Source organism: Panthera tigris, chromosome A1 (assembly GCF_018350195.1).
Source record: "Panthera tigris isolate Pti1 chromosome A1, P.tigris_Pti1_mat1.1, whole genome shotgun sequence".
NCBI classification, from domain to species: domain Eukaryota; kingdom Metazoa; phylum Chordata; class Mammalia; order Carnivora; family Felidae; genus Panthera; species Panthera tigris.
Window position 1 is genome coordinate 189,356,034 of NC_056660.1, and position 27,005 is coordinate 189,383,038.

Consider the following 27,005-nt stretch of genomic DNA (forward strand, 5'->3'; position numbering starts at 1 on the left):
CTTATATGGACACACGTAGCCCGTTAGTGAAGTGTTTCCTGCATACTGATGTTAAGCCCCAAAGATACAGGGCCTGTGGAGCAGGTTAGGCTTCCCACACCCAGCTTTGTGCAGAAAGTACGAGCAGCAGCCTTCCAGCCTCTCGTCTGGGATTCCAGTGAACAGTGGAAAGTTCAACTGTGACATATTCCAACTGCTCTTGTGCCGTGGGGCCCTCACTTCCAGGAGTTCTTTGTAAACCTGCCTAAATAAATCCGTAATCTTATCTGATTCTGCGTGTCTGGGTCTGCACGTGTGTGTGGTCCTTCCCCACCAATCTGAGCCTCACTTGAACAATGCTATATATCACCCTGTCTCACCTCAACTCTTTCCCCTGCCCCCTGAATTGTCAGGGGGAAAAATGATCATTATTCCGGACCAGAACCATGTCTGGTCAGCTGGGAAAGATCTACAGCCAAGAAACTAGCTTAAAAAGTAGTTTTCCCTTACCCTCAAGTGCACATCAACGTTTCCCAAGGCAGGCATTTCCTAAAAGGTGGGAATTGTAGAGGCAGGGAAGTGATATTTAACAATAGTGGGTCACGGAGGGAAACTTACTTTCCTCTTAGTTCCCTAGCAGTCTTTTTGACAACTTTGCAAGAAAGTCTCTCATTTAGATCCAGCATATCTCAAACCTGTCTAACATTTGCTAAACTCCATTTTTAACACGGCAGGCCCCGGGCTCAGATGTCTGGGCAGACAGCAGCTGGGATTACATTACTTTGTTGTATTTTGGTTGAATTTATTATTCTGGTTGCTTTTTTTTTTCTTTAAGTTTATTTATTTTGAAAGAGAGAGAGAGAGATTGAGAGAGCGAGCATGTGCATGAGCGGGTGAGGAGCAGAGAGAGAGGGAGAGAATCCCAAGCTGTTAGCACGGAGCCTGATGTGGGGCTTGAACTCGCAAACTGCAAGATCACTCTCTGAGCTGAAATCAAATGTCTGACACTTAACCAATTGAGCCACCCAGGTGTCCCTCTGGTTGCTTTCCAATGATGGCAAGAGATAATGATTTTGTTTAATGGAAGTGATATACAGTTTCCTTTTAAAATAATTAAAACTTTTTTTTAATGTTTATTTATTTTTGAAGGAGAGAGAGACAGAGCATGAGTGGGGGAGGAGCAGAGAGAGAGGGAGACACAGAATCTGAAGCAGGCTCCAGGCTCTGAGCTTTCAGCATAGAGCCTGATGCGGGACTTGAACCCACAAACCATGAGATTCTGACCTGAGCCAAAGTCAGATGCTTAACTGGCTGCGCCACCCAGGTGCCCCACTTTAAAAATAAATTTAAGTTAAAAAGTAAGTTAATTAAAATTATTTTGTAAACAATACAACCAGTGGTCTGTAGATACAGCAAGAAATATGACAACACATCAGTGACTAGCCTCTGGAAGCACTAGTTAAGAAGACTCCTTCTAGATCAGGGGCTCTCCACCCTGGCGGCACACTAGAATCAGGGGTGGAGCTTTTGGCCTGGTATTTTAGCCAGGGCCACCTTGGGGCCAGATGAAGTACCAGCATGGATGTTTCAGGAGTTTTCTGAGCGACTGCAATGAGCGGCTGCGGCTGGGACCACTACACCACCTCCCGGATGTCTGCAGGTGTCTGCCCTCCAATAACACCCAGGAGAGCAAACTGCATTTTGACTCCCAAACCCTCAGCATCTAGGCCTTCCATCCATTGGGGTCTCCTCTTGGGAGAGTCATCAGTGCAGAACTGAAAAGCCAAGGCTCTGGTTTCTGGGCAATTACTGGCCCAGGCTGATGATACAAGTGCCACAAGTTTCCAGGACTGAGGTGGCTTTGGATTAAGGTGACTGGCAGCCTCTTGCTCAAATGGAATGGCATCATCTTGGAAGATTTTAGAGAATAAACAGGTATGTTTCTAATCCTCACCTAGAACTGAGCTGATATGTCCCTCCCTTCATCATATAGGACATAGGTGATAGGCCTGTACTGATGTGCTGAGGATACAAAAATGACCCTCAACCAGGAAATCTGTCCTGTCATCCCCTCCTCTCTGATTCCATTATTTTATACCCCTTTTCACTTTGTTGTTGTGGATCTCGGCTGGTGGTCTCCAAACCTTTTGGACCATAAGCTTCCATTTGTATAATTTTGAGCAAACATCTCCACTGACATGTATTTATGTGATCAACTCTGGAACACTGTGTTAATAAACAGGAGGGCTTAGTTCCTTTCTCATTTTTTGAGTAAGTAAATAGTTAAAAGCTATGCGATCATTCTGCCTACCCCCTGGAGGGCTAACACTCCTCCGCTGCAGACTGAGGGTATTGATTGTGAACAGTGTCATCAGGGAAGGGATTGTGTCCAATGATCTTGGAGTCCCACACACTGACCGCCTGGCCCATGGGGGGCTCTCAGTCAGGTCTGCAGACTCCCTGACTCTCAGCAGTCAGAACACGTTTGCTCTGTACCTCATATATTGATGAGGGTAGCAGGTTTGGTTTCCAGACTGGGATGTGTCTGAAAGGATGTAAAAATACTTAAAAACCAGAAAGCATGTAGAGGTATTACTGGGAGTCGAGGTGCCCTCTTTCCACAAAGCTTGACTCATTTTCAATCTGGAACACCACTGGGTTCTGGGTCTGGGTTGGAGGACATGCTGCTTGCAGAAAGGCCAAGGAATGCTGCTCAGCGGTGCCTGGATGTAGGGACAGATCGTGACTCCTGAGTAGCCGGAGGGGTCGTTAGTCAGGGTGATGGCAAAAAGAACTCTGGATCAAGAACAGGTGGGGACATGGAGCCAAGGTCTAAGATGGACAGTGAAGGGCAGGCATTTGCTTTTTTACTTCTCATGTATCAGGATTGTGTACATCTGCTAAGTGTGTGAGGACCTCCTCTCCAGGGGGGGAAAAAAAAGCAAAAAGTGTTTAGTGCACTAAATTTGTACAATAATTTAGAACGTAAAGTAAAAAGTGGAAGATCGCCTGCCCCCACCACACTCCATGTGGATCACCACTCTTCTCAGCTTGGTGAGCATGACTTTTATAACTAAACAAAGTAAAAAAAAAAAATGAAAAAATTTAATATTGATATGCTGGAACATACAAACATCTGCAAGGATGTCCTTCAGAACATGAACAGTGGCTCTCTTCGTGCAGCAATGTGGTTTTTGTTTTCTTCTTTCTGCTTCTCTGGGTTTTCTGGCAATGAATTTATTTAAGTTATGCAATAAGAAAAACAAAATTAAAGAGAAAGGACTATAAAGTGGAAGCAGGAGACAGAGGGATCAGACGTGGAGCTGGAACTAAAACCCAAACCAAAGCCAACAGCATCATCTGTGAGGCTTTGTAGAGCGGTCCTCTGTCCCTGAGTGTGCTAACTGTAAGGATCCTGGGTTCTCACCCCAGCTCCTGCACTAGTTTAACCCTGGGAAAGTCATCTCCCTCTTGGGGCCTTGGCTTCCTATCTGCAAAATGTGGGATTGCACTAGATCAGTGTTTCTCAATAGGGGGAGGTTTTGTCCTCTCAAGGAATATGAGGCAGTATCTGGAGAACTTTTTGGTTGTCACAACTGGGAAGGGTGTTACTAGCATCTAGAGACAGGCTAGAGCCCAGAGGTGCTGCTCAACACCCTACAATGCATAGGACGGGCCCCTACAACAAAGGGTTATCTGGCCCCTACAACAAAGGGTAATCCCAGTGGTGCTGAGATTGTGAAACTCACCCTGCATGGCACCCAGTTCTATGAGTTTGGGCCCAAGGCCTCCTGTAAGAGGAACAATGACTGCCCAGACTCTGACTGTGGTCCACTCTGACTATAAGGAGGAAAGAAGAAATAAACAGAGCTCAAGGCAGGGAATACTCTTAAGTCCCAGATGATGGGAGGTCCTGCCATAAAAGGCAGAGAGGCAGACAGACAGGCTGTCTTCTTCCCAGGGACCGGGCTTTCCCTCTTTCACATGAACAAACAGGGCCCTCTTCTGGTGTGTGTCAGCATAATGAACAATGGGCTGATGGCCCAAACACAATACAAAATTTGAGAAAAAACTTGGTGACTATGGAATATTTCCTTAATGACAATCTTCTGATTTCCCAGGTAGGTGACACTAGTTACTAGATACTAGGTAGGAGATACTAACAGAATTTCCTTTAAAAACATAACAGGACTGGGGTGCCTGGGTGGCTCAGTCAGGTGAGCGTCTGACTTCAGCTCAGGTCATGATCTCACGGTTTGTCAGTTCGAGCCCTGCATCAGGCTCTGTGCTGACAGCTCAGAGCCTGTAGTCTCCTTTGGAGTCTGTGTCTCCCTCTCTCCCTGCCCCTCCCCTGCTCGCATTCTGTCTTTCTCTGTCTCACAAAAATAAATAAACATTAAAAAAATGAAAAAAAACCCATAACAGGACTTATAAATAGATGCCTAATGAATGCCGATTCATTTCAGGGTAGACTCAACAAATATTTAAGAGCCTGCCACCACTAGACCCTTTGTGGGCACTTGATCAATGACACATGTGGCATTGCCATTGCAGAGCAGGGAGAAGAAGTTCTTTTCAGTCACTGCTGCTGGGATAATCGGGAAGAAATGAAAATGGATTTCTACCTCCCACTAAACACACATCAACTCCAAGTGAACAACAGACTTAATGGTCTGTTAAGCCTCAAAAGGCTAAAACTCTAAACTTTTAGAAGATAATACATCTTCATGACTGTAGAGTAGGAAAGATTTTTTAAGACAAGTCACAAAAGCACCAACCACATGGGGGAAGAAATGATAAACACACCAAGCCTTAAGAACTTCTGTTTACCAAAAGACAAGCCAAAGAAATGTATTTGCCATTTATGGATCCACAATATATCAATAATAAGTACAAATAAATATGGAAAAGAGGGCTTAATTTAAAAACAGGCAAAAATATTGAACCGCCTTTTGCAAAAGAGGCTGTCCAAATGGCTCTACCTTATGGAAAGAGGCCCAGCATCAGTGGTCAGCAGGGAGATCAAAACCATAATGAGATACCATGATGGAACGGCTTTCATTGAAAAGACAACTCCAAATGTTCCTGAGGATGTCAAGAAATTAAAACTCTCCTACACTGCTGAATGAGTGAATAAACTCTCACAACCACTTTGTAAAACAGTTTGGCAGTAGCTCCTGAAACTAAACATTGATCTACACGTTGACCTGCTACTCTACTACTAGTAAATTTACCTAATAAAAATGAGAACACAGATCCACCAACAGAAATGTGCAAGAACGTTCATGGTGTCTTCATTTGTTACAGCATCATGCTGTAAACAACCCAAATGCCCACCCACAGTAACATGGATGATTCACTTTGTCTATATGGTGAGAATTCTACATATTCTGTATGTTACTCCATGTATGTTAGATCTTAATTAAAAACACCAAGCAAGCAACCTGCTCCACAGGTGTAGGGGTTTCTATACTAATATTGCACCCTGAATTTGGAGAAATATTTATGAGCACCTAACTTAAAGAGAAAAGATATACCTTTAGACAAGTAATTAATCTTTTCAATTTATATCCTCTCTTCCTACACATTAATGATATATTAATAACCTGTTAGAAACAAAAACACAAGCCACAGAATGAAAGAAGGTATTTGCAGCATATATTTCAACATGGAACCCACAACCAGAAACTGCAAATCTATCAGAAAAAGACAACACAAGATAAACAAGCAAAAGACTTCCTACTTTGTATTTTTCAATATTCTTCCAGTTTTTCTGTTATTATTAACCTACAACTATTAGGTACTATTTGTATTCTTTAAATTAATTTTTAGTTCAATAGTAATACTTGAAAATACTTTCCTTGCAAAACATTAGACATTCCAGATAAAATTAAAGTCCCTGTTGACCCCTAATCCTAGTTTACTCCCTGATACATGGAGAAAATAGCTGAACTATCTGATATGCTTTTTTTCCCTAGATTTTGTTTTTCAATACAGTATATTTTGTGGGTTTTATTTTTTTGTTTATTTTAATTTTTTTTAAGCCAATGCAGGGCTTGAACTTACAACCCTGAAATCAAGACCTGAGCTGAGTCAAGAGGCAGAAGCTTAACTGACTGAGCCACCCAGGCACCACCCTCTTTTTTGCTTATTTTATATATATGGCATCATAATATGTGTCTTGTGCTGGGACTTGCTTTTTCTCACTCAGCATTGTGTCTTTCAACATTTTCTATGTGGGTACATACACCTTATTCTTTGTAACTCTTCGGAGTCCTCCACAAGAAGAGAAGGTCCTCTGTGGATGGCCATTAAGGGCCCTCCCTTCCACCTTCCCTCCCTTTCTTTTTTTGCTAATTGTTCTTTAATTAGATCAATTGATATGTCATTTAAATATTTACTTTATTTCAGTTCTGTAAACACAAAGGCTCCAGAAAGCTCATGCCTCATTCTAATCTCAGAAAGTACTATGTTGGCCTGGGGATTCCCCCAGTTGTCTAAGTAGAAAGCGTAGCACAGAGCTTTGTGGGGGCCCTGATTCTTGCTCTGTTGGCCTCCGCCAGGACTGGAGTCGGTGCTGGAAACCTGTGCTTTCCTTCTTCCACCTCTGCTGCTGATGTGCCATGAGACCTCAGGAGACCAGCTCCCCTCTCTGGTTCCCCACTTCCTCCCTCATGAATAGAGAGGTGGGGACATATACTGTTAAGGTCTCTCTCAGCTCTGAAGGTCTTTTATCCTGAGTATCCTCTTGTCTTCAGTGATATATGCAAGTGACCACCTTGGCATGGCTGCCTGAGAAAAATTTTCCCTGTCCTTATAGTCCCATCAATAGTCTGCTTCTTAGGGGAAACTTAATTGGTGCTCTCGGGTCACAACTCCTCATGAAAGAAGGTGCTAACAGGAGACACGTAGGCCTGAGGCTTCAGGGGCCAGCCCTCCCCCACCTCCACCCCTCCTAGTGCCCCTGGAGCCTCTCCTCATCTTTCTGAAGCCTTGAACAGAACTGTGTTTCCTACTCATCCCTGTGACTTCTGAAGGCTAAGTTGCCATGGCAACACAGGCCACTGAACCGTGTTCAAAACCTGTTACCATAAAGAGGAACACTTAGCTGTCTCAAGAGTCTATTTAAAGGGGAACAGAGAGGCAATTACTCCTCATGGAGGGAGAGCAAAACCGTGTGCATTTCTGAGCCTCTCCGCGGGGAAGGGTCTGAGAGAACAGATAGGACACGTCCTCGTTGTAGAGGTGGGGACCTCAGACGTGGAGTGAACTGGCTCGCTCTGGGTCACACGGGACTGTTAGAGGCAGGGATCACTAGGGTTCTTATTCCGAGCTTTTCATCTCACTCTACCCCTGTTACGTCTCCTCCCTAGTGCCTTCCTTTCCCTCCCCTCTCCATGTGCTTCTGCCTCCAGGACAAACCCTGAGCTGGGCAGCTGCAAACAGCCGCAGAGTGTTTATGGCTGGCTCTTCTCCCAAGGCCCAAAGGGCCTTTCCCAAGAGTAAATCAGACCCTCTGCCTCACTCTCCATTTCACAACACTCCAACGAATTCCTACCCAGGACTGCCACCTGTTCCTCCCTCCTCTGCTCCTATCTTGTCCCCTGTGCCCCTCTATTCCAGCTCATTCCAGGTTTTTTTCTTTCTTACAAATATCAAGCTCTACCCTCTCTGAAATCAGCATATCCCTCCCGACCACCATCACGCTCTATCCCGGTTTCCCTTTTATGCCCTCACAGCATGTACCACCCTCTGCCTTCACAATCTTTGGGTGGTCATAATCTGCCTCTCTTAATGAAGCCTATTCATACACAACCTAGAACTGCAGTCAGCAATGAACGGGCTCTCCATACCCCTGTGCTGTATGAGTGCACAGAGGCTGCGAGATCTTCCCAGGCTGAGATGATGCACCCTCAGAGCGACACCCCTCTCCCTTTCCTTCCACTACTCCACTGCATACATGGCCCCGTGGCTGGAGGGCTGTGGACCCCACACACAGAGGAGCAGGTAGCACGGAGTGCTGGTGAGAATGGGAAGGAGGCAGGCAGCCTCTGTGACCAAGCCACAAGGGACGGTGGGGACTGCCGAATGGTCAGGCAGCTAAAAGGTGCCCTGGGTCTGTGTGGTCCTGGGAAGTGGGAGTATGGGGAGGCGAGCCTGTGCTCATCCTGCTAACTACCACCAGTTATTTAGTTCTTACTTTGTGCACTTTGCACGTTTTGTCTCCTTTCAGCCTCTAAACTACCCTGAGGGTTAGCGTGGCCGTCTCCCATCACACCAAAGGAAGAGAGCACTATGTGCTCTCCCCTCAGCCTGGACCACGATTCCTGGTTCTTCAGCAGGCCAATTCCTGACGCTTCTCCTGGTCACCCCCTGAGGGAAGTCCTCCCTTTCTCACCAAGACCACACCAGGTTCTGTTTTGTGTTCCCACAAAACCCTGCACTCCTCCCTCCGAGCATTGCTGTAATGTATGCACAGCATTTCTGTGTGAATACATGGCTCAGTGTGAGTCTCCCCGCCACTGTCCAGGACACAGGGCAGGGGCTGACGATGACTCCACCCCCCAGTGCAGTGCCCGGCCTGTGGCAGCCAAGCAGTTGTTATTTGTTTAATGAGTAGATGGAAAACTAAGCCTCGGATGAATTGCTGGGATCCTGTGGCTAGTGAAGGTGGGGCTGGGACAGGAACCCAGGTCTGTCTAACGCCAGAGCCTGCGTTCCTCCCAGGGTTCAAATGGTCGGAGCTGCCTGAGAGCAGAACAGATCTGTAGCACATACCCCGCACGGGACAACACGAGTCTATGCTGCAGGGCCTGCTGAGCAGGATACCCTGGGGGGCCTCAGGTCTCTGGCTGGGCTGGGGGTCCCTTCCAGCCTGGAGACGCTCCAATTTCTTTGGGCTCAGGACTCACCAGAGCTTGCTCTATGAGCAGGCAGAACAGGATGGCATTGCCCACCTCCCTCAGGCTCTGGAACACATCTGTTTTGAGCTCTGCATACTCAATGATGTCCTTCAGCTGGTGGTGGAAGAACTCCAGGATCCCTGGGGAATGAAGGCAGACAGTTAGTGGGAAACTGACCCTGCTCAGGCAGGATGATGGGAAGGGCCAACAGAGCAACAGCCCAGACCTGAGTGGGATGGCGAAAAACCAACCCCCTACCTCTCTACATGTGGGCCAGGGGTGACTTCTTTCAGGGCTCAGTACTAAAGAAAACTCAGGAGGCTGGCTCAAATCTTTTTTGGAACAAAACAAACATACGCAAATACAGCATCCCTGAATCTCTCCCAGTCCCTCCAAAAAGTTGTATGGATTCTTAATAACAGGAATTAACACTTATTTATAAGGGCTAGGTATTATGTTAAGCACTTTATCTACAACATCTCATTTAATACACCAATACCATGAAGGGCACTATTACTTTTATTTTTAGATTATGGTCAAAGAGGGTAAGTGGCAGGCCCATAGTCACACAGCTAGTAAGTGGGGCACCTATGATTGAAAACCAGAGCTTCCAAGGGCAAGCCCTTTTCTCTTTCTTTCTTTCTTTCTTTTCTTTTTTTTCTTTCTTTCTTTCTTTCTTTCTTTCTTTCTTTCTTTCTTTCTTTCTTTCTTTCTTTCTTTCTTTTAGGTTTATTTATTTTTTGAGAGAGAGAGAGAGAGAGGAAATCTCAAGCTGACTCTACACTGTCAGAGCAGAGCCCAACGCGGGCCTCGAACTCAAGAACCATGAGATCATGACCTGAGCCGAAATCAAGAATCAGACGCTTAACCGACTGAGCCACCTAGGTGTCCCCAAGCCCTTTTCTACTCTGAATCACACACACTCAGCACCTGACAGCTTGGTTTTTAGGAAAAAACACCAGGTGCCAAACTCACCGTCTCCACCTTTCCCAATTCCCATTCCCCAGATTCAGTCCCTGTGCCATTCACTATTAGGGAAGGAAAGAATGATTTCTCTGCTCAGAGGCAGACTGGCAAAACTCCTGTTTCCTGACTCACCTTAGAAATGTCACTTGTATCACCACCTGCAGCACCTGCGTCCTCCAATGGGCAAATGGAGGAAGGGATCCTGGAGGTGCTGAGTTAGAAAAGACCTTTACAAGTAGGCTGTAAATGCTCTACAGCTGCTGTCCTCCCTAGCTCCCCAGCAGTCCTGTGGAGGCAGGCCCAATAGGCATCCTTTACCTTCACTGGGGAAGATGATGCTACCGCTCAGAGGGATTATAGATGCTTCAAGGCTATCTAGTTAATGGAGGAGGTAGGATGCTAACCCAGTGCTGGGCCAGCTTGTGGGCCTGTTAGAGAAGCAAACCTTTCCAGGTAGATGGTCAGGGCCCCTGACCACCACAGGGTGGGCCTGGATTACTCTCCTATCACTACCCCCTGCCCCTGGCTCCCCATCACCAACCTGGGGAGCCATACTCGTGTCGGGGCAAGCGGCATATCTTAGGCATCACCTCGATCAGTGTCTTCACGTACTGGAGAATGGTTCCTTGGAGCTGACAAAAGAGGGCAAAATGAGTGAATAATCCATCACTGCTGTCTATGTGTAACTCTGGACTAAATGCTGGGCTCTAGGGGTGTACAGGGTTCTGTTGCAGCCTGTGGGTAAGTGCTATGGACTGAATGTGTCTCCCCAAAGTTCATATATTGAAACTCCATCCCCCAGTGTGATGGCGTGTGGCGTTGGGGCCTTTGGGAGGTAATGAAGTCTTGGGAGTGGAGCTTCATGATGGGATTAGTGCCCTTATAAGAAGACACAAGAGACAGGTGAGCTTGTTCTATGTCATGTAGGGACACAATGAGAAGGCAGGCATCTGAACACTAGGAGGAGGGTCCTTGCTAGAACCCACCCATGCTGGCACCCTGACCTTGGACTTCCAGCCTCCAGAACTGTGAAAAATCAACATTTGTTGTTTAAGCCACCTGGTCTGTGTTATTTTGTTATAGCAGTTGGAGCTGCCTAGGCCAGTAAGGCACTGCTCCCTGAGAGGAGGGAGTAGGTTCTCTCCTAAATGTGGGGGCACAGCCCTATTCTCTTTAATAACAAAAAATAGGCCTTTATGAGACAGAAAAGGGAGCTGTCTCATTAGTCCCTTGGGAATATACACTTCCAGGAGGGCAATTTCAAGGTATGAGCCTTTCCTGGGATTGAGGTGCTTATATGAGATCCAGATTAAGAGCTAAAATGTTATGGGCCAAGGAGCTGTAGAGACAGACACATTAGCTAATTTAAACACAGAAAATACATTGCACATTTATCCCTCCTATGTCCAAGGCAGACATCTTTAACCCATTACATTTTCCTGTTTAACTCTGGATTTAGCGTCACAATCTGTAACAACTCGTGGCTCTACACAGCTGTTAGCAGAGGAGCGGTGAGCAGGCGAATCCTGCTTCCTATTTCTGGTGTGGCTACTCATTACTTTAGCTACTTCTCTCTTGTCATCTCAAAATTTCAGGAAAATCTTGTTTAAGTGTTTCAGCTTTACTTCGGCGTGTCATGGGGAAGTAAATGGAGCTTTGGATGATCACACTTGAAATGGGATACAGAATTCCCTTGAGGCTAGCGCAGTGTTTCAAGTGTTTAGCAAGAAATCCCAAGGGGAAGAAGCGTGGTGATTGATTAGAGATATGTGCCGTGAGCACAGGAGGGGAAAATGGCAGCACATGTGCCATGGAGTTTTCACGCTCAGGTTCAAAAACACTGCATAGGCGGAGTGTGTGAGCAGTAATTAGTAGGCCCTAAAGGTCAACATCAGGATTGCTGAGTTCATTTATCAAGTACAGTGAGTAAGCTCTGGGTCAGAAAGTGAGAGGGAAAGCCATGGCGTCAGAAGGTACACAGAAATGTTACTGAGTGCTACGTAAGAGGAACCCAGGGATAAGGGCACAGGATTCCCCGGGGTTATTCCTACAGACAGAGCTGAAGGCGTGTACCAGGACTCATGGAGGCCCCTCCTTACCAAACTCTTGACGATCTTCAGCAGTTCCTCCATGACCACGGCAATGCCCTGGTAACCCAGGAGTCTACAGATGGTCTTGAAATGGGGGGGCCCAACGAAGTTCCTGTAGGAGCTGTAGATGTGGCTGTAGGCAATGTTGAGAGGCTGGAAAACAGAGGATGTGGCAGAGTAAGAGGCTGGGAAATAAAAGATGCTGTCATGAGTCCTGGAGAGAGATGTTTTGCTGCTGAAAGGGATGAAGACCTGACATCATCTGCGATCTCTCACTGGGGACCCCTGTGAATATGTCTGCAAGAAGATGGTCACGGAGAGACCACAGGGTGGCATGAAGGCCACTAGGTGAGCAGTGGTTCCCCAGCAGAAGTGGAGAAAGGGCTTTCAGGCGAGAACCTTTTTTTACAGACGCTCCTGCCACTCACAAACCAGGAAGGACTCTGACAAACAGCCATGTGGTGGGGATACAACAGATGGTTTTGTTTTTCTAGGGATACTTCTGGTCCTTGAAACTGGCTGGAAGAACTGTGTGGAAACTCAGTAGCATCTTCCCGTTGTTTTCTACTCTTTGTTGTCTCCATTTATAATGGGGTGGGGTCTTGGGAACAGACAATCCTGGGGTCAGGACACCTGTGTTGAATGCATGGGGATCACCTACCCTTTTTGGAACCTCAGTTTCTTCATCTACAAAATTAGAGCGTTGGATTAAATCAGTGGTTTCATAACTTTTCAAGTGGCAGTCCAAATGAAAAGTGTCACGGGGGCCAGTGTGTGAAACAGACCAACACAGAGTCGCTCTGTTTGGCTGCTGGGTGGGGGGCCCAGAGTCCTAGCCACTGACCGGCTGCCTCCGCCCTCTGGACTCCAAGAGACACCTTCACTGAATTAGTGCAATTTGTTTAAGATCTCTTTCTGTCTGGGAATATGTGACCAAATATATATAGGGCTTCCAATTGGTCTCACTCGGTTGGTGAGACTGCAGAGTTATTGTTGACTTTGTTCTTGAAATGCCACAACCTGTGGTATGCCTCATGCCAGGCTTTGTGAAGCCCTCCATGTGCATTCTTGATTAACCTTCACAACAAACATACAGTTCGTAGCCCTGTTTCACAGATGACGGGACTGAGGTTCAAGGGGGTAAGGAGCTTGCTCAAGGTCACACGGTCCTGAGGTAACTGAGCTGTGACCCGAATCCAGATAGATCTGATTCCAAAGCCCATGTCCTTCACCTCTATATATAATCATGGACTTTGGAGGCTGAGTTCTATTAGAAACCATACCCAGTTTTTTAGAAAAGACATCACTTCAAAGCTTAGTTCTGAGTGTAGTCTCCTACCTGGAATTGTAAAAATCTAATACCCATGGAACATGCAATTATGTAAAGACCACATCTGATATTTTATTAGCGGAAATTCAACATTAGCTAATTAGAAATTCTACATGAATTAAATAGGAACTGTAGTGATGCTTCTGGAGGGCTGCGAGATTCTCAACTCCCTTTGGAGCCACTGAAGGAAGATTTAATTATGTTCAGCCCAGGCTCTGCAGTAAGTATGTTCTACCATAAATGAATTCCAAACTTCACACAACAAGCATCACAATTACAGTACTCTCTAATAACAAAGATACATGAAGAACACCATTAGAGTACCCACTGATAATAAGAATTCGTGAGGAACCAGAACACCCCCGCATCCAGCAGGATGAATAATACAACAGCTCGTTCGGTAAGGTAATGCTGACATACGGTGAGGCTTGGAACGTGAGAAGGAGCAGCACTCTGTACCCAGCATGGATGTGCTGTCACAAATTCTACTGGAACCTGGGGGAGGGATCTTTTATGTAGTTACTAGAGATTTCTAAATGTTATGAGGCAGGAATGGTTTATGTAGGGAGGGAAATATAATTGATTGGAAAGCATGATGTTCACCAAAGTCAATGATCAATAAACACTGGAAGTATTCGTATGAATGGTTGAGAGTTGAGTTTGAATCAGTCCACCACAGAACCAGGTTGGGCCATATAATTTTCTGTGTATGAAAGTAAAAACTATTTTAGTGACTCTGTAACAGGCCACCCTGTACAACAGGGTTGGGACAGGGTGAGGTGAGGGAGGCATTCATTCTCCTGAGTGAGTGCATCTTAGCTCTGGCCCTGTTATCAAAGTCCTATTCTGTATTCTCTTGTTTCCAGCCTAGGGATGAGGAGTATCCAGCAAACACCAAACAAACCATGGCTGACCTCTATTGAGGAGGGAGATTGATGAGAAAGGGGCAGGAGAGAATCATCTAGGTGATGGAAATGCCCTACATGCTGCTTGGGTTGCTGACTACACAGATGTATACATTTGTGAAAACTCATGAAACTGTATGTACGCTTATGGTCTGTGGATGTTATGGACTGAATGGTTGTATCCCCTCAAAATTCATATGAAATCCTACCTCCTGTTGTGATGGTGGGACCTTTGGGAGGTAATTAAAGTCATGAGGGTGGAATCCTCATGAATGGGATTAATGCTCTTGTAAAAAGACAAATGAGAGAGCTTGTTTTCTTTTCTTTTCTTCCTTTCTCTCTCTCTCTTCCTCCCTTCCTCCCACCTTCTCTCTCTTCCTCTTTCTTTCTTCCTTTTCTTTCTTTCTTCTTTCTTTCTTTCTTTCTTTCTTTCTTTCTTTCTTTCTTTCTTTCTTCCCTTCCCCCTCCATCCCTCCTCCTCTTTCTTCTTTCTTTCTTTTCTTTTCTTTCTTTCTTTTTCTTCCTTCCTTCCTTCCTTCCTTCCTTCCTTCCTTCCTTCTCCATCATGTGGAATACAGTGAGGAGAAGTCTATTTGCAAACCAGCAAGTGGGTCTGTGCTAGACAACTGATCTGCCAATACCATGGTCTCAGACTTCCCAGGCTCTAGGCAATAAATAAGTGTGTACACCAACCAGTCTATGGTATTGTTGTAGCAGCCTGAACTGATTAAGACTGCATCTTAACTCAATATGGTTATAACTCAATATAAATGTAAATTTAAAAAACCCACTGGGCTGATTTACTTGCCAACATTTGTTTTCAAAGATTAAAAAACAAAACCATGATTTGAATTTTCTCCTGAAAAGGGCTGCAGCTCAAGACTGCACAGGAACAAGGGAATGATGACCTGGCTGTGCTGGGGGCATGTGACAGAGCTTACTGACTTCTAGAACCACCTTCTCATGTCCCCATCCACACCAGGCACTCAGGACCTCTCCTCTGAACCCAGTGAAGCTCACCTTCATCCCTTTTACAAATATCTCATGAAAGGAATTTCTGAGCAGCAGGGAGCTTTCAAATGGATATCCCTGACGGGTACAAAAGCAATCAACTTTTTTTTTTTTCCTGTCTGATTCTCTGACTTTTTCTTCCTGTTTTGTCTGATTCTAGAGGATGGACTTTTCGGGGGGGGGGGGGGTGTGTAGGGGGTGGTGTGGTGCCTGAGTTTAAATCCTAGGTCCACAAATTTACTAGCTAGATGATTCTGAGCAAATGACTTATACTCTCTAGGCCAAGAACTCCAATAGGGTTGTTGGAAGTTTAAATGAGGCAACATATATAAGGCGCGATGCATAGTGCTTGGCACGTTGGAAGCACTCACCATGATAACCACCATTAATATTGCTTTGTTTGAGAATCTGGTAGGTAAAGACTAAGAAAATACAACTTCTTGGCCAAATGTCCCCCAGCAGCCTTGGTTGCAGTCATGATTCTCGGAACGTGGAGAGGGGAGTGCACCCAACGGGGTGAGATTTTACACGACACACTGTATATCCCACATGAGGTCATAGCTGGGACTAGCCGACGGAACACATCAAACATGCAGATTTTGCTCAATATTTACAACACTATAAAAACAGGAGCTGTCCAGCAACAGACCGTGCTGGGTAGAGGCCCTCATGGCTCCAAGTGTCCTGGTGGAGGCTGCGAAACACAGTGTGGCTAGAAGGGAGCCCTGCCTGAGCCAGGGGTGGACAGGGGCGCTTCTTCTGAGCTCCTAGCTGCAGTGCTGTCTTCCTGGGCATTCCTCCTTAGCATTCGCGACCCTCCCTCCCACCCAAGCACCAAATGCCCTTAGCACTCATAGCAAGTGCAAATAAAAACATATTCAGGGATAGAAACTGTTCAGCAGCATCTCCAGTTCTAGGTGGAGAAGAAGAATAATTCTGGAATTGTTTCTACCACACACAGGGGTGTAAAGAACTCCCCTACAGACCCACTCAGTGCACACAAGAGGCCTCTTGTTGACCTTCCCACACCAGTCTTGGATTCTGGTCTAGACCACAAATTAGGCCTCGGTTGATGGCCCAAGCTCAGGAAGGATCAGCATGAAATGAGCAGAATTCAAGTCCTCTTAAGTGAATAAGTGAGTCAGCTCCCCTCACTCCCCCCACCCCCAAAATACACCACACCCATGCAGGAGGAAATACACACACACGCACACATGCATTATGCAAAGTACATGCACACACACACCCCCGGAGGGCACCCATCTGACCTGCTGGCTCAATAGGAGGCTGGGCCCTATTGAGAAAATGTGGGAATATGGGAGCCTGGCCATTTTCTGAGGTTTAGCAAAGAAAAACAGGAAGGCAACATGACCTGAGACATTGGAAACTTGCTACATACCTCTTACACGGAACCAATCCTGCTGACTCAGGTAACTACCAGGCTGCCTGCCTTAGAAACTAATTATGTATCCTATTTAGGATGCCTCACTGGTTTAAATGCATACTGCACAAAATAGCTAACTTTATGAGATCTCAAGAAGTAAACAATCCTGATTCAGAAATTAGAACCATATTTTTAATACGTGACACAGATGTGCATTTTTTTTTTTTTCTTGAAGGCAAGACAGTATTTTAAGGAAGACAGAAAATAAGGTGAGTTTGATCTGGCAGATGCTGGGGCCCTGTAATATTATTAATATGGGCTTTAAAAAAAACCCTGTAAGATGTATACATAACCTAAAAGCTACCATTTTCACCATTTTTAAGTGTTGTATAAGGCGACTACCTCTCACGGACAGTAAACATGGCCAGCCACTCCAATCACTGAGGACTACTTATTTGGCAAACTGAATTTGCAAGCAATCTGCATCTCTGCTTTCTGGAATCACAATCACTGTTTTCGGAGATCCCAAGAGGAGTTAAAACCGTTTCTAATTTTCCCATTTTAGTTACAATTTCTCTAATGTTCCTTGACCAATCTGAATCCCATCAGTCCAGGGACACAAACATGACTTCCTAATTCAGGTGGAGAGCTCAGCTCAACTCTCTGAAATCCCCGCAGGGCAAGGAAGACTGGGGAGATAACAGCAACACCCTCCTGGTTGAGAGCCTCCTTGAGAGCCCACAGGCTAAGATGTGTTAAAGGACTGATAGAGTCCTGAGTTAAAGGTTCAAGTCCATCGGTAGGAAGGGCTGACATTTCTGTCTCTTCCTGATGTGTCGTGAGCCGCAGGCAGGCTGGGTCTCCAGTGTCTGGCTTCTTTCCTGGGCTTCTTAGCTCAGAGGTTGAAAAATCCAAGATGGTTGCTGTAGAGGCCTCCCTCAGGAATCAGTGCTCCTCCCTTTCTTGTCTCGTGAATAAAGGCAAGAGGAGAAGGCAAGAGGGAGAACAGGAATGGAACTCTCTGGCGATACCATACCAACGCTATGTACAGTTAGAGATGCTAAGATTTTTGGAAGAAGCCAAAGTCATCGCTTTTTAAATAACCTATACCAATGTGATGACACCTAAGTGTGTAATGTTCCTCAGCTTATGAATAATTCCTTCATATATAAAATATACCCAGGTATGTTAGCTTTCTGTGGCAGCTATAACAAATTACCACAAATCTGGTAAAAAAGAGAAATAAATTATCTTAACAGTTCTGAAAGCCATAATCCAAAATCAGAATGATGGAGCTAAGATCAAGGTGTCGGCAGGGCCACACCGCCTCCAGAGGCTGGGGGAGGACCCATCCCTTGCCTCTTCCAGCTTTTGGTGACTTCCAGCATTCCAAGGGTTGTGGCCTCCTCCGTTGTCTCTTGAGGTGTGGGCTCCTCCTCCGTTTGTGTGTAACCTCCCTCTGCCTCCCTCTTATAAGGACACTTGTGATAGCATTTCAGACCCATCCTAATACTCTAGGATAATCTCCCATCTCATGGTCCTTCATTTAATCACACCCACAAAGCCCTTTTTTCAAATACAGTGATATTTCCAGGTGGCAGGATTAGGACCTGACATCTTTGGGGGCCATGATCAGCCTCCTATACCATGTAAGGCAGGTACAATCACCCCCATTCAGCAGAGGAGGAACCTAAGGGAAGTGAAATACAAGATGATATTCTACTGTGTGTACCAATTGGCAAAATAACAAAAAATTCTTCTGAACTAGTGGGTCAATAATGTTGTGTAGCTGGGGGGCGGTGCCATGCAGCCACGAGAGCGGGGGCAGCCACGGGAGCGGGGGCAGCCATGGGAGCAGGGGCAGCCACGGGAGCGGGGGCAGCCACGGGAGTGGGGCCAGCCACGGGAGTGGGGGCAGCCACGGGAGCAGGGGCAGCCACGGGAGCGGGGGCAGCCACAGCAAAGCCAGTAGCACTGCTGGTGGGGCCGTCAGTGGGGCTGATGCAGACTCCGCTGGGCAGGCCAGGCTGGACGCTGGCACCAAGGGACGGGCCCAGCTGAGATGTCTCAGCTGGATGTAGCAATGCACTGGGTCCTACGTCTCAAGGATATGACTTAATGGAAAAAGCGTCGCAAGAGAATGATGGATTTCCTTGAGGTCAAATCATGGCTCGGACAGGGGCGTCATTCAGCTAGTGACAACCACACCAAACACAAGGTCATACCGACAATTTCTACAGACTGAAATTATTGGGAAATTACTGATATACTTTAAGGGCTGATTTGTATGACAATCTATGTCACTTGGAAGGCAGTTTTATGATAGACTCTATATAATTTACTTGACTTAGTACATTTAAAATTTAGGCTCATATACTAATTTCAATTATTGGCCGGGCTGTTAAACATCTTTTACACTTAGTATCACCCCTCACCCTAAGTGACAGAGCTCTTGGTCAGGGGTACGTGGACTCCAGATTCCACAGCAGGGGACCTCAGAAGAGGAAAAACACTCGCTGAGTGCATCTCTCCAGATGTATTTAATGGTTTCCCTGCTTCTGTGGCTACATTCAGGTGGCTGGATGTTCTCTCTGAGGTCTTTTAATTCCTCGTCTGCTCCCATCATTCTGGAATCCACTAAACTGTGAAGTCCTGTCTCTACTGCTCAAGAGAAGCTAAGCAAAGGTAAGCATTCCTGTTGATTACTGTTGACTGAAGAATAAGGCAGGCACAAGAGTGGAGCATCAGGGAGGCTGGCCAGGAGCGCCGGCTCTAGGGATCCAGACCGGGAGATGGCTCGGCTCTGCCAAACCTCACTTTGTGTTGATGGTCAAGTTAATTAACCCCTCTGAGCCTCAGTTTCCCCCTGTGTACAATGGTGATAAGAGTCCTACTTCAAAGAGTCGTCACCTGGGTAAAGTGATAAAGCACATGTAAAATGCAACAAAATGCATTTTGTTATTTCTGAGTTGTATGGATTTGACTGTTGTCTTTGAGTCTTTCTGTATTCTTTAATTTATGTACAATGCGCATACACACACACATACATATATTTAAAATAAAACTTTTTTAGAAGGAAGGAAGGAAGGATCATGTAGGGTGCAAACCTTGTCCATATCAGCCTCTGGATGAAGAAGCTACAGTCAACTCAGGCAATGGCTCTGACCCACTGACTTTTCTTCTGAATAGTAACTACTGTTCCTAAGCCTGGCACTCACAGAGATGGGTTCATTACACTGCTCCAACACTGTAAGACAGGTATTCTTGATATTTGCATCAATAGAAGAGTTAACCAAGGTATAGAAAAATGAGGGAATCCGTCAAGGCCACAGAGGCAGGATTCAAACCCAGCCTTGGGATTTTAAGGTCTGTACCCTGAACAACGACCTTGTGCTGGGTGCCAGCCAGCTTTGGGACTGGAGATAACCTCACATCACCCCTTTGTTGCCACCTTCAGGAAGGGCACAGGGACCCCCACTCTGGCTGGTTTCCTCTAGCAGTAATTTACTAATGGTGTAAACCAATCAGGGCCGTCCTGGCCTCCCTGAAGGTGGAGAAAGAGTAAGCCTTCCTGGGATGTGATCTCCTGAGGCCAGTGCCTCCAGAAGATTTATCTCAAGCACCGAGGGCTGCGTTGGCTCCTCCGGGTGCTGCTGGTGGATGGTGATGGCCAAAGGGGCAGGACGCACCCAGGACTCAGGGTCAGGGGCCTGCTTTTCACTGCTGGCTCTGCCTCTAGTCAGTCGTATGGTTTGAGGATGCCCTCCCTTCCCTTGGGATCTGTGAAACAGGAAGGCTTCTAGGCCTCACTCCCATTCTCTAAGTGTCTCAACTTCTCAAATAAGAAGCTCAGCATTAAAAATGGCATCCAGGAGCATTAAAAATAAATTCCCATTTTCTGTGGCAAAGGCTTGAGTTCTATCTCGTCACTCCACAGGCCTCCCAAGTCTGGTATTTTTATTTCCCTCAAAATAACCTTTTCAAAAGGCACCTGCAAACTACCATGGTGGCCTTTCTGTGGAGAGGACACTTTCATGTTCTGCAGGGAGTCACCATTAGCACACATTACGGCAGAGTTTAGACAGGCCCCTGGGAAGACCTAATGCCATGGGAAAGACACAGAGCAAGTGTCTAATCAAGGGACATCCCGGGACTCCAAGGCTCACAGAGACCCTTGGCCAGGGGAGGGTCTGTGACTCACCGGGAAACTCTTCAGAACTTTTTGATTATCACTCATGTGGATCACAAGGAGACTTTCATGGGTTCACTTGGATACTTTGGCCGAGAACCAAGAAGAGAAAGAAACCCTGACTTTTAAAAGCACGTAATTTGTGTAAAATAATTCAGGTCTAAATCTGCCTAAGCCGGGGCTGCTATCACAAATTTCCACAAACTTGGTAGCTTAGGATGACAGAACTTGATTCTCTTCATATATCAGATGTGCTCTGTGCTCGCCCCAATAGAGTGCTGGCAGCAAATTCTTTTGAGGTTGAGGAGACCAGGAAGGGGTAGAATTGCGGAGGCAGATAGAGTTTTGTGGGAAATGGAAGTAGTCAGGGTTCTTCAAAGAGAAGGAACTTTGGGGATCATCCAATCCAGGAATAGTAAAGGGTTTCCATTTCTGGTCTCAGCTCCAACTGATGGACTGGGAAGCAGCTTCTTGGGATGCCTGTGTTTCTGAGCCCAACTGGAAGAAGTGTTGTATTAGTTTCCTAATGGCATTGTGACAAATGATCCCAAACGTGGCGCCTCAACACTGTAACATCCTACAGTTCTGGAGGCCAGGAACCTGAAATCAAGGTGCTGGCAGGGCCACGTGCCCGCTGAAGATTCCATCCTTGCATCTTCCAGGCCCTGGCAGTGCCTGGCACTCTCTGGTTCTGGTGACATCACTGCAACCTTGGCCTCTGTCTTCACATGGCTCCTACCCCTTGTGCCCCTCTGTGTAAATCTCCCTCTCCTTTCTCTTATAAAGACACCAGTCATTGGATTCAGTGTTCCCCCTAAACCTAGGACAGTATCATTTCAAGATCCTCAACTAATTTAAATTTACAAAGACCCTATTTCCAAATAAGGTCACACCCTGAGGTTCTGGGTAGACTCAAATCAACCCAGTACATATGCTGTGATGGTTTAGAAAGGCTGACATGGGTTCAGGACTGGGAAGGGGGTAGAATCCTGCTTTCTATCTGCCATCCCCATCTAGCCCAAGGCTACTGCTTTACAGATGATGGAACTGAGGCCCAGAGAATAAGAGTCTTGACCAGTGTCATGTATCTGGAGACTGCCACAGGAGACAAGAATAAAGAAAGAAGATGGTAGGAGGTGGAGTGGGGGTGGGAGGGCAAGGGATAAAATTGCTGTTGAAATTGTGGGATAACTGATAATTGTATTTGACCATTGTCCAAAGAGGGTCTAGATGGGGCAAAAAATGATCGCCAGCCAATTACAGAGAAAATCCGGCAGCCTTGGAAGAATCAGTACCATTCTGAGGATCAGTTTGCAGGAGACTGTTTGCCTTTTTTTGGCCAAAGGAATGAGAGCTCCTCTCAGTGGGCAAAAGCCTTTCCAGACTGGTCCCTGAAAGCATCGTGCGTACAGATGCCTGCTGGTTGCCATGGTGAATGATGCTGATCTGAAGAAATGAATAATGTGAGCGTTGGGGGCGACAGTGGGATTACTCAGACAGTGGCGAGAGAGACATCAAGGAGAGCCCAGAGCAGAGGAGGGGAGAAGGCTCCATTCCTTCAGCTTTGGTCCACTCTGTCTCTGCCTCTGCAGGCTGCGTTCTAACCAGATCCACCGCGAGCATCAGGTAAGGGACATAAATGACTCTTCTTGGAAATGGAAATGGCTTCTCCTTTCACACTCTGCTTGGAGGAGGGCCAGGCAATGGTAATACGAATAGCTAAAAATAGGGGGAATTTAGAAACAGAAGCAGAGAAAGAAAAACAAATAAGGGAGACTGATTTGGTCCCCAAAGCTGAGGATGCTGCTATAGTGTCTTGCCAGAAAGCTCTTAAAAATGTCTGCTGTAGAGAACTCAGTCTGCAAAGACAGCCAGCAGCAGATGTGAGGCAAACAACAGAGAAGTCATGACAAAAAAAACGCGATTCCTGATCACCCCTGATGGAAGGGTTTTACAAAGGCCATAGCCTCTGTATTATAAGTAATGAATTAAGCTCTTTTCATTGTGGTCAGAAGTGTGTTTATAGGGATGTGTGGGGTGGAGTGAATGGGGGAGCTTATGAGAAAGGAGACTGATGAAGGGAGCTCAAATAGTCTCCTTGGCAATGACCTTCCCGGGAGGGATCTGAGCACACCTGTCTTATCCCTTTCATTGCCTGCGTTTCTGGGATGAAATTTCCAACCAAACAGAAGGGAACTATTCCCCTTCCTGAGCATTTTAGTTCACTGTCATCCTTAGAGAAGAAAAACAAGGACTGAAAAATCACTCAATGCTCTGCATCTCTCTGCCCACCTCCTCTAGGAGAGTGGGCATGAAAATAGAGGGTCGGAGGGAGGCAGGGAAGACAGAAAGCAGCTTGTGATAGAAATCAATTTGGCTTCATAGCCAATTCAGGTTAAAATCTGGTTGATGGGTTTTTACTAGGTCATTAATATCTAAAACGAAGGCTTCTGTATTTCACGTGAGACAGAAGGGGCAGAGAATAGGGCTGGGTAAGACCTGTACATGAACATACACAGGTTGAATGAATACGGCTGTCCCTGAATCGTAGATCAGGGGAAATTCAGTGGAGGGGAAACGCTATGTCTCAAACAGACAGAATTTAAGAGAAACCCCCAAATCTTGAAGATGGTGTTCTCTTACCAAAGCCGTAAGGCTGGGAATCTGAAGAGGGCTCATTTGATTTGTGGAAAAACAGCAACCAGGTCTGCGTACCAACACCTCATTTTGCGGTAACGTCCTGTAACTAAACCCAGCAGCCTTGCATTTGGAAATCCAGCAATTATGGGGCTTTGAGTCTACTTATCAGCTGAGTGACCTCAGATTGCTCACCTATACAATGGGGACCTAGCTCAGAGGGTGTGACATTTATTATGGCCTGTGAGCATGCAGCATGACACATACTAGATGTGACACAGCAACCACTCACTAACTGCTGGTGGTTAGTATCATCATCGATATTCACAGTACCAGAGATACTGAACAGTAGCAATTATGCTGGTATTAGGAGCTGATTGTCTTGACCTACACAACTAATTTCCTGGGTATGTTTGCCTTTGGACAAACAAACAAAGAAATAAAACAGGAGCAGAGGCACTGGGGAGAAATCAGCTGCCAAGGAGTGATGACGCAAATCTCCTCTCTCACGGGCAACAGAACTGGGAGGCTAAAATCGCAGTGGGCAGAATGTTCTAGATGACTGAGCTCACAGCACTTGCAGCAAAAGCAGAAGTTCCAGAAGGGATATTGTAGGTGATATAATTATCTGACTTGGAGGTCGCAAACGTGTGGTGACTAATGTAGGGACGTTAATCGGGTGGTCTGATTTCTTTTATTGCCTCTCTTCTTATTTTAAAGGGTTGGAAACAATGTTGTACCTAAAAGATCTCAGCCAGGGCAGGATGAGGCTGGGGGGATGTGAGTGTATCTTTTTCAGGCCTGAAGGCCTCAGGCTTTGACATGAGACAGCCCTGATTTTGTTCTGTCATTTCTTAGCTATACCTTAGCTGAGTAACGTAACCTCTTGTCCTCCATTTCTTTGTATAATAGGGACAATTATTAGTCTCCATCTTGAATGTGTAATATATGCTGGTATGATGATCATAAATACTTAAGCAAGGGGATGTCACTTTTCACTTTGATTCTGGTTCTAGAATCAGGATGAACATCGAGGTTGGGAACGTTTCTTATACAGGAGCCATCATTTCCTGGTCGTCCTCGGAGCCCTGTCTGGAGGACTATTACCATATTATGTATAGGCCCAATTGGAACAGCATCTTCTCCGGCTATCTTCGCTACAGCTTTCACCACGAGGAGAAAGTGCCTCGAACGATCAGTTCTGTGGTGCTGGAACACCTCGCCCCTTCCACTCTCTACTTCCTGTGCATCAGCTGCAAGAAGGCTGCCTTCCCTTATAGGCACTACTGCACCATGTTCCATACCCTGGATAAGAGTCCACTGGCTGCTGGGAGCTCCCTGGTGGACCCCCAAATTTCCCTTTGGGTGTTGATGGCCATTCTGCTGGCCTGCTTCACAGCCGTCTTAGCTTTTATCTGCCTCCAGTTCTGGTGTATCCGTTGCCATGAGCCTCGATGGTCTTACAGAGCCGGCCACATGGAGGAAGCCAATGGCTTGGTGAGATGGCCGGAGGAGGCCCCAGCTCTTGGTCAGAGAGAGGAAGACCTGCAGGGGCTCCCCCTGGTAGAAATGCCACGCAAGAACTCCGGAGCTGATGCAGAACCAGAAGCCGAAGCTGAAGACAACCAGGATGCAGCAGCTGACCAGGATGCCGACAATGAGGATGCCCCTGATGAGGGTGCCTTACTGGGAGGGGGTGGTGATCATCCCGCCATACTGCCTCGTTTTGGGGAGTGAGAGGTAGGGAGGAGGCAGCCTGCATCATATAGCTTAAAGCCCTCTATACAGTAGTTCTTTTGTAAAAATGCGTCTCTAGGCTGCCCATTTGTCTCCCCTCAAATGTCAGTGCTCTTGTGGATCACCTGGGTTGGATGGATGCCCCATGACAAAGCTTCTCAAGCTGGAAAGCATACACCCCCACGGTATGTCAAAGGAGAAATATGGCGTCTCTTAGGAGCGTCCATTTAGGGGAACCCAGTTAGGAATTTAAAATGTTATCTTAATATTAAAACAAACATGAATATATTATGGTAGAGAAAGCAAACTTTGCATGGCTTAAATAAAACACAATACTCTGAGGAAACTTTCGAGTTGATGGTGGGCTCTCTGGGTTATGCTTCCAGTCAGCTGAGGCAGATGTCCAGTGTCCACTGCTGTTGGGGGGATTATTTTGGAAAGGCTGAGGAGCCTTGCCCTACAGTGTTTTCCAGCTTTCAGGCTATCACATAACACCTCGTACCCCACCTTCATTTTGTTTAAACCACAGATTATCTCTACTGTTATTAACAATATTTTTCTTTTGACTCACTTTTCAAACTTAAACTTATTTTAAAAGATAGACTTCTATGACTCCATAAATGAAAAGCCAGCACCCTCCTTCTATAAACAGAAGAGATATAAGAATAAACATAATGAAAACAACATAATAAGTTTGACTTAGATCCTATTGCCTATTAAAGCCTCTGAGCTTAAGGTCTGCTCTCTTAGCTTTGATAAAAAGGGAGATCGGAGAGCAGAAGGTATTAAGACATACTAGCATCAACAGAAGTCTTTCTCCTTGTTATAATTACAAGGTTTGAAAGAGATTTGACGTGGGAGGTGTTGTTCTTACTTTGTAATTCAGCATTTTTCAATGACATGTCTGTGAGCTACCCAAAATGCTGCCTATAATGTCCCTTGATTTGAGAAAGTTGCTTTGATCAGACTGGCCATCTTGGAGAGGACACCTGCACTGTCCCAGCATCATCCCAAGAGCCTCTAAGCCCACCCACCTGTAGGCCCAAGTGGTGGGAGCTCATTGGTTTGCCACACTTCCTGATCTAGGGGTCCCCGACCTTAGAGGAGTACCTTTTCTCATATATATTCAGTCAAGTTCTTCTTTTGAGTCCATCTGTGCTTACTTTTTAAAAAACGGGGTCAAAGGTGGCCATTTCTATTCCATCACGAAGAAAAATGTTGCCTTTGTTGCTGTTGGTTGACACATTTCACCCTGTCAGTGTCATTCTCCCCTTCACACCCGCAGGGTAAGAAATGGATCTCCTACACATACCACAGTGTTGTGAGACTTTGTGAACACTGCCCCCTGTCCCTACCACAGGTGTGGAAATTCAAGAAGGGCAGAAATGACATCTGTTTTAATCTCTGATATATTCCCAGCATGCAGAATCTAGCCCAGTGTCTGGCCTATAGTGGGCGCTTAATAAACATTTATTTAATGAATGGCAAAGGACTGAGGGTCTAGAACAGGGCGCCATTTGGGAGGTCTAGTTAGGGTCAGGATGTGCATTGTGAACAAAGCAGTAAAGAGATGGGAGAAGACCTGTCTCTCAGCTCTAGCTCGAGCCATCTGGGATTTCCTTCAAACTCCACCTTCCCCATTGCTTCCTGTCTGCAAATCTCTTGTCATTGTGGAACACAAAAAAGCCCAGAATTGCAGGATGGTATGGCAATGAATCGACTGAGAAACAGGAGGAGATGGGGTGAAGACAAGAAGCCCCACACACCTACTTCCCTGCTCGCCTCTGTGACGTGCTCCCCAAACAATTCCCGCCCAGGATCCAGCCCCGCCGGGTCTGCGTTCACCCCCGCGCTTGCTAGTTGTGCACAAATAA

The 27,005-nt window shown here is 46.1% G+C and overlaps 2 protein-coding genes across 7 annotated transcripts in view; one reads left to right on the forward strand and one right to left on the reverse strand.

Annotated features, from left to right (window-relative positions):
• CYFIP2 (cytoplasmic FMR1 interacting protein 2) overlaps nt 1-27,005 on the reverse strand; it is a 129,096-nt gene that overhangs the window by 27,561 nt on the left and 74,530 nt on the right. For all 6 annotated transcript variants that reach the window (XM_042993699.1, XM_042993698.1, XM_042993705.1 and 3 more), the window contains exons 24-26: nt 11,948-12,091; nt 10,390-10,480; nt 8,892-9,022 (exon numbers count right to left, since the gene is read on the reverse strand). In XM_042993699.1, the coding sequence (XP_042849633.1) occupies nt 8,892-9,022; nt 10,390-10,480; nt 11,948-12,091 (366 nt within the window). The remainder of the gene's footprint in view (nt 1-8,891; nt 9,023-10,389; nt 10,481-11,947; nt 12,092-27,005) is intronic.
• FNDC9 (fibronectin type III domain containing 9) lies at nt 22,200-25,215 on the forward strand. Its single transcript, XM_007077650.3, has 2 exons — nt 22,200-22,383; nt 24,411-25,215. The coding sequence occupies exon 2, from the start codon at nt 24,418-24,420 to the stop codon at nt 25,129-25,131; it is 714 nt and encodes a 237-aa protein (XP_007077712.1). The 5' UTR covers nt 22,200-22,383; nt 24,411-24,417; the 3' UTR covers nt 25,132-25,215.

Bases quoted from the DNA above. Each gene is read 5' to 3' on its own strand.
- FNDC9 (XM_007077650.3), top strand. From the start codon at position 24,418: ATGAACATCGAGGTTGGGAACGTTTCTTATACAGGAGCCATCATTTCC.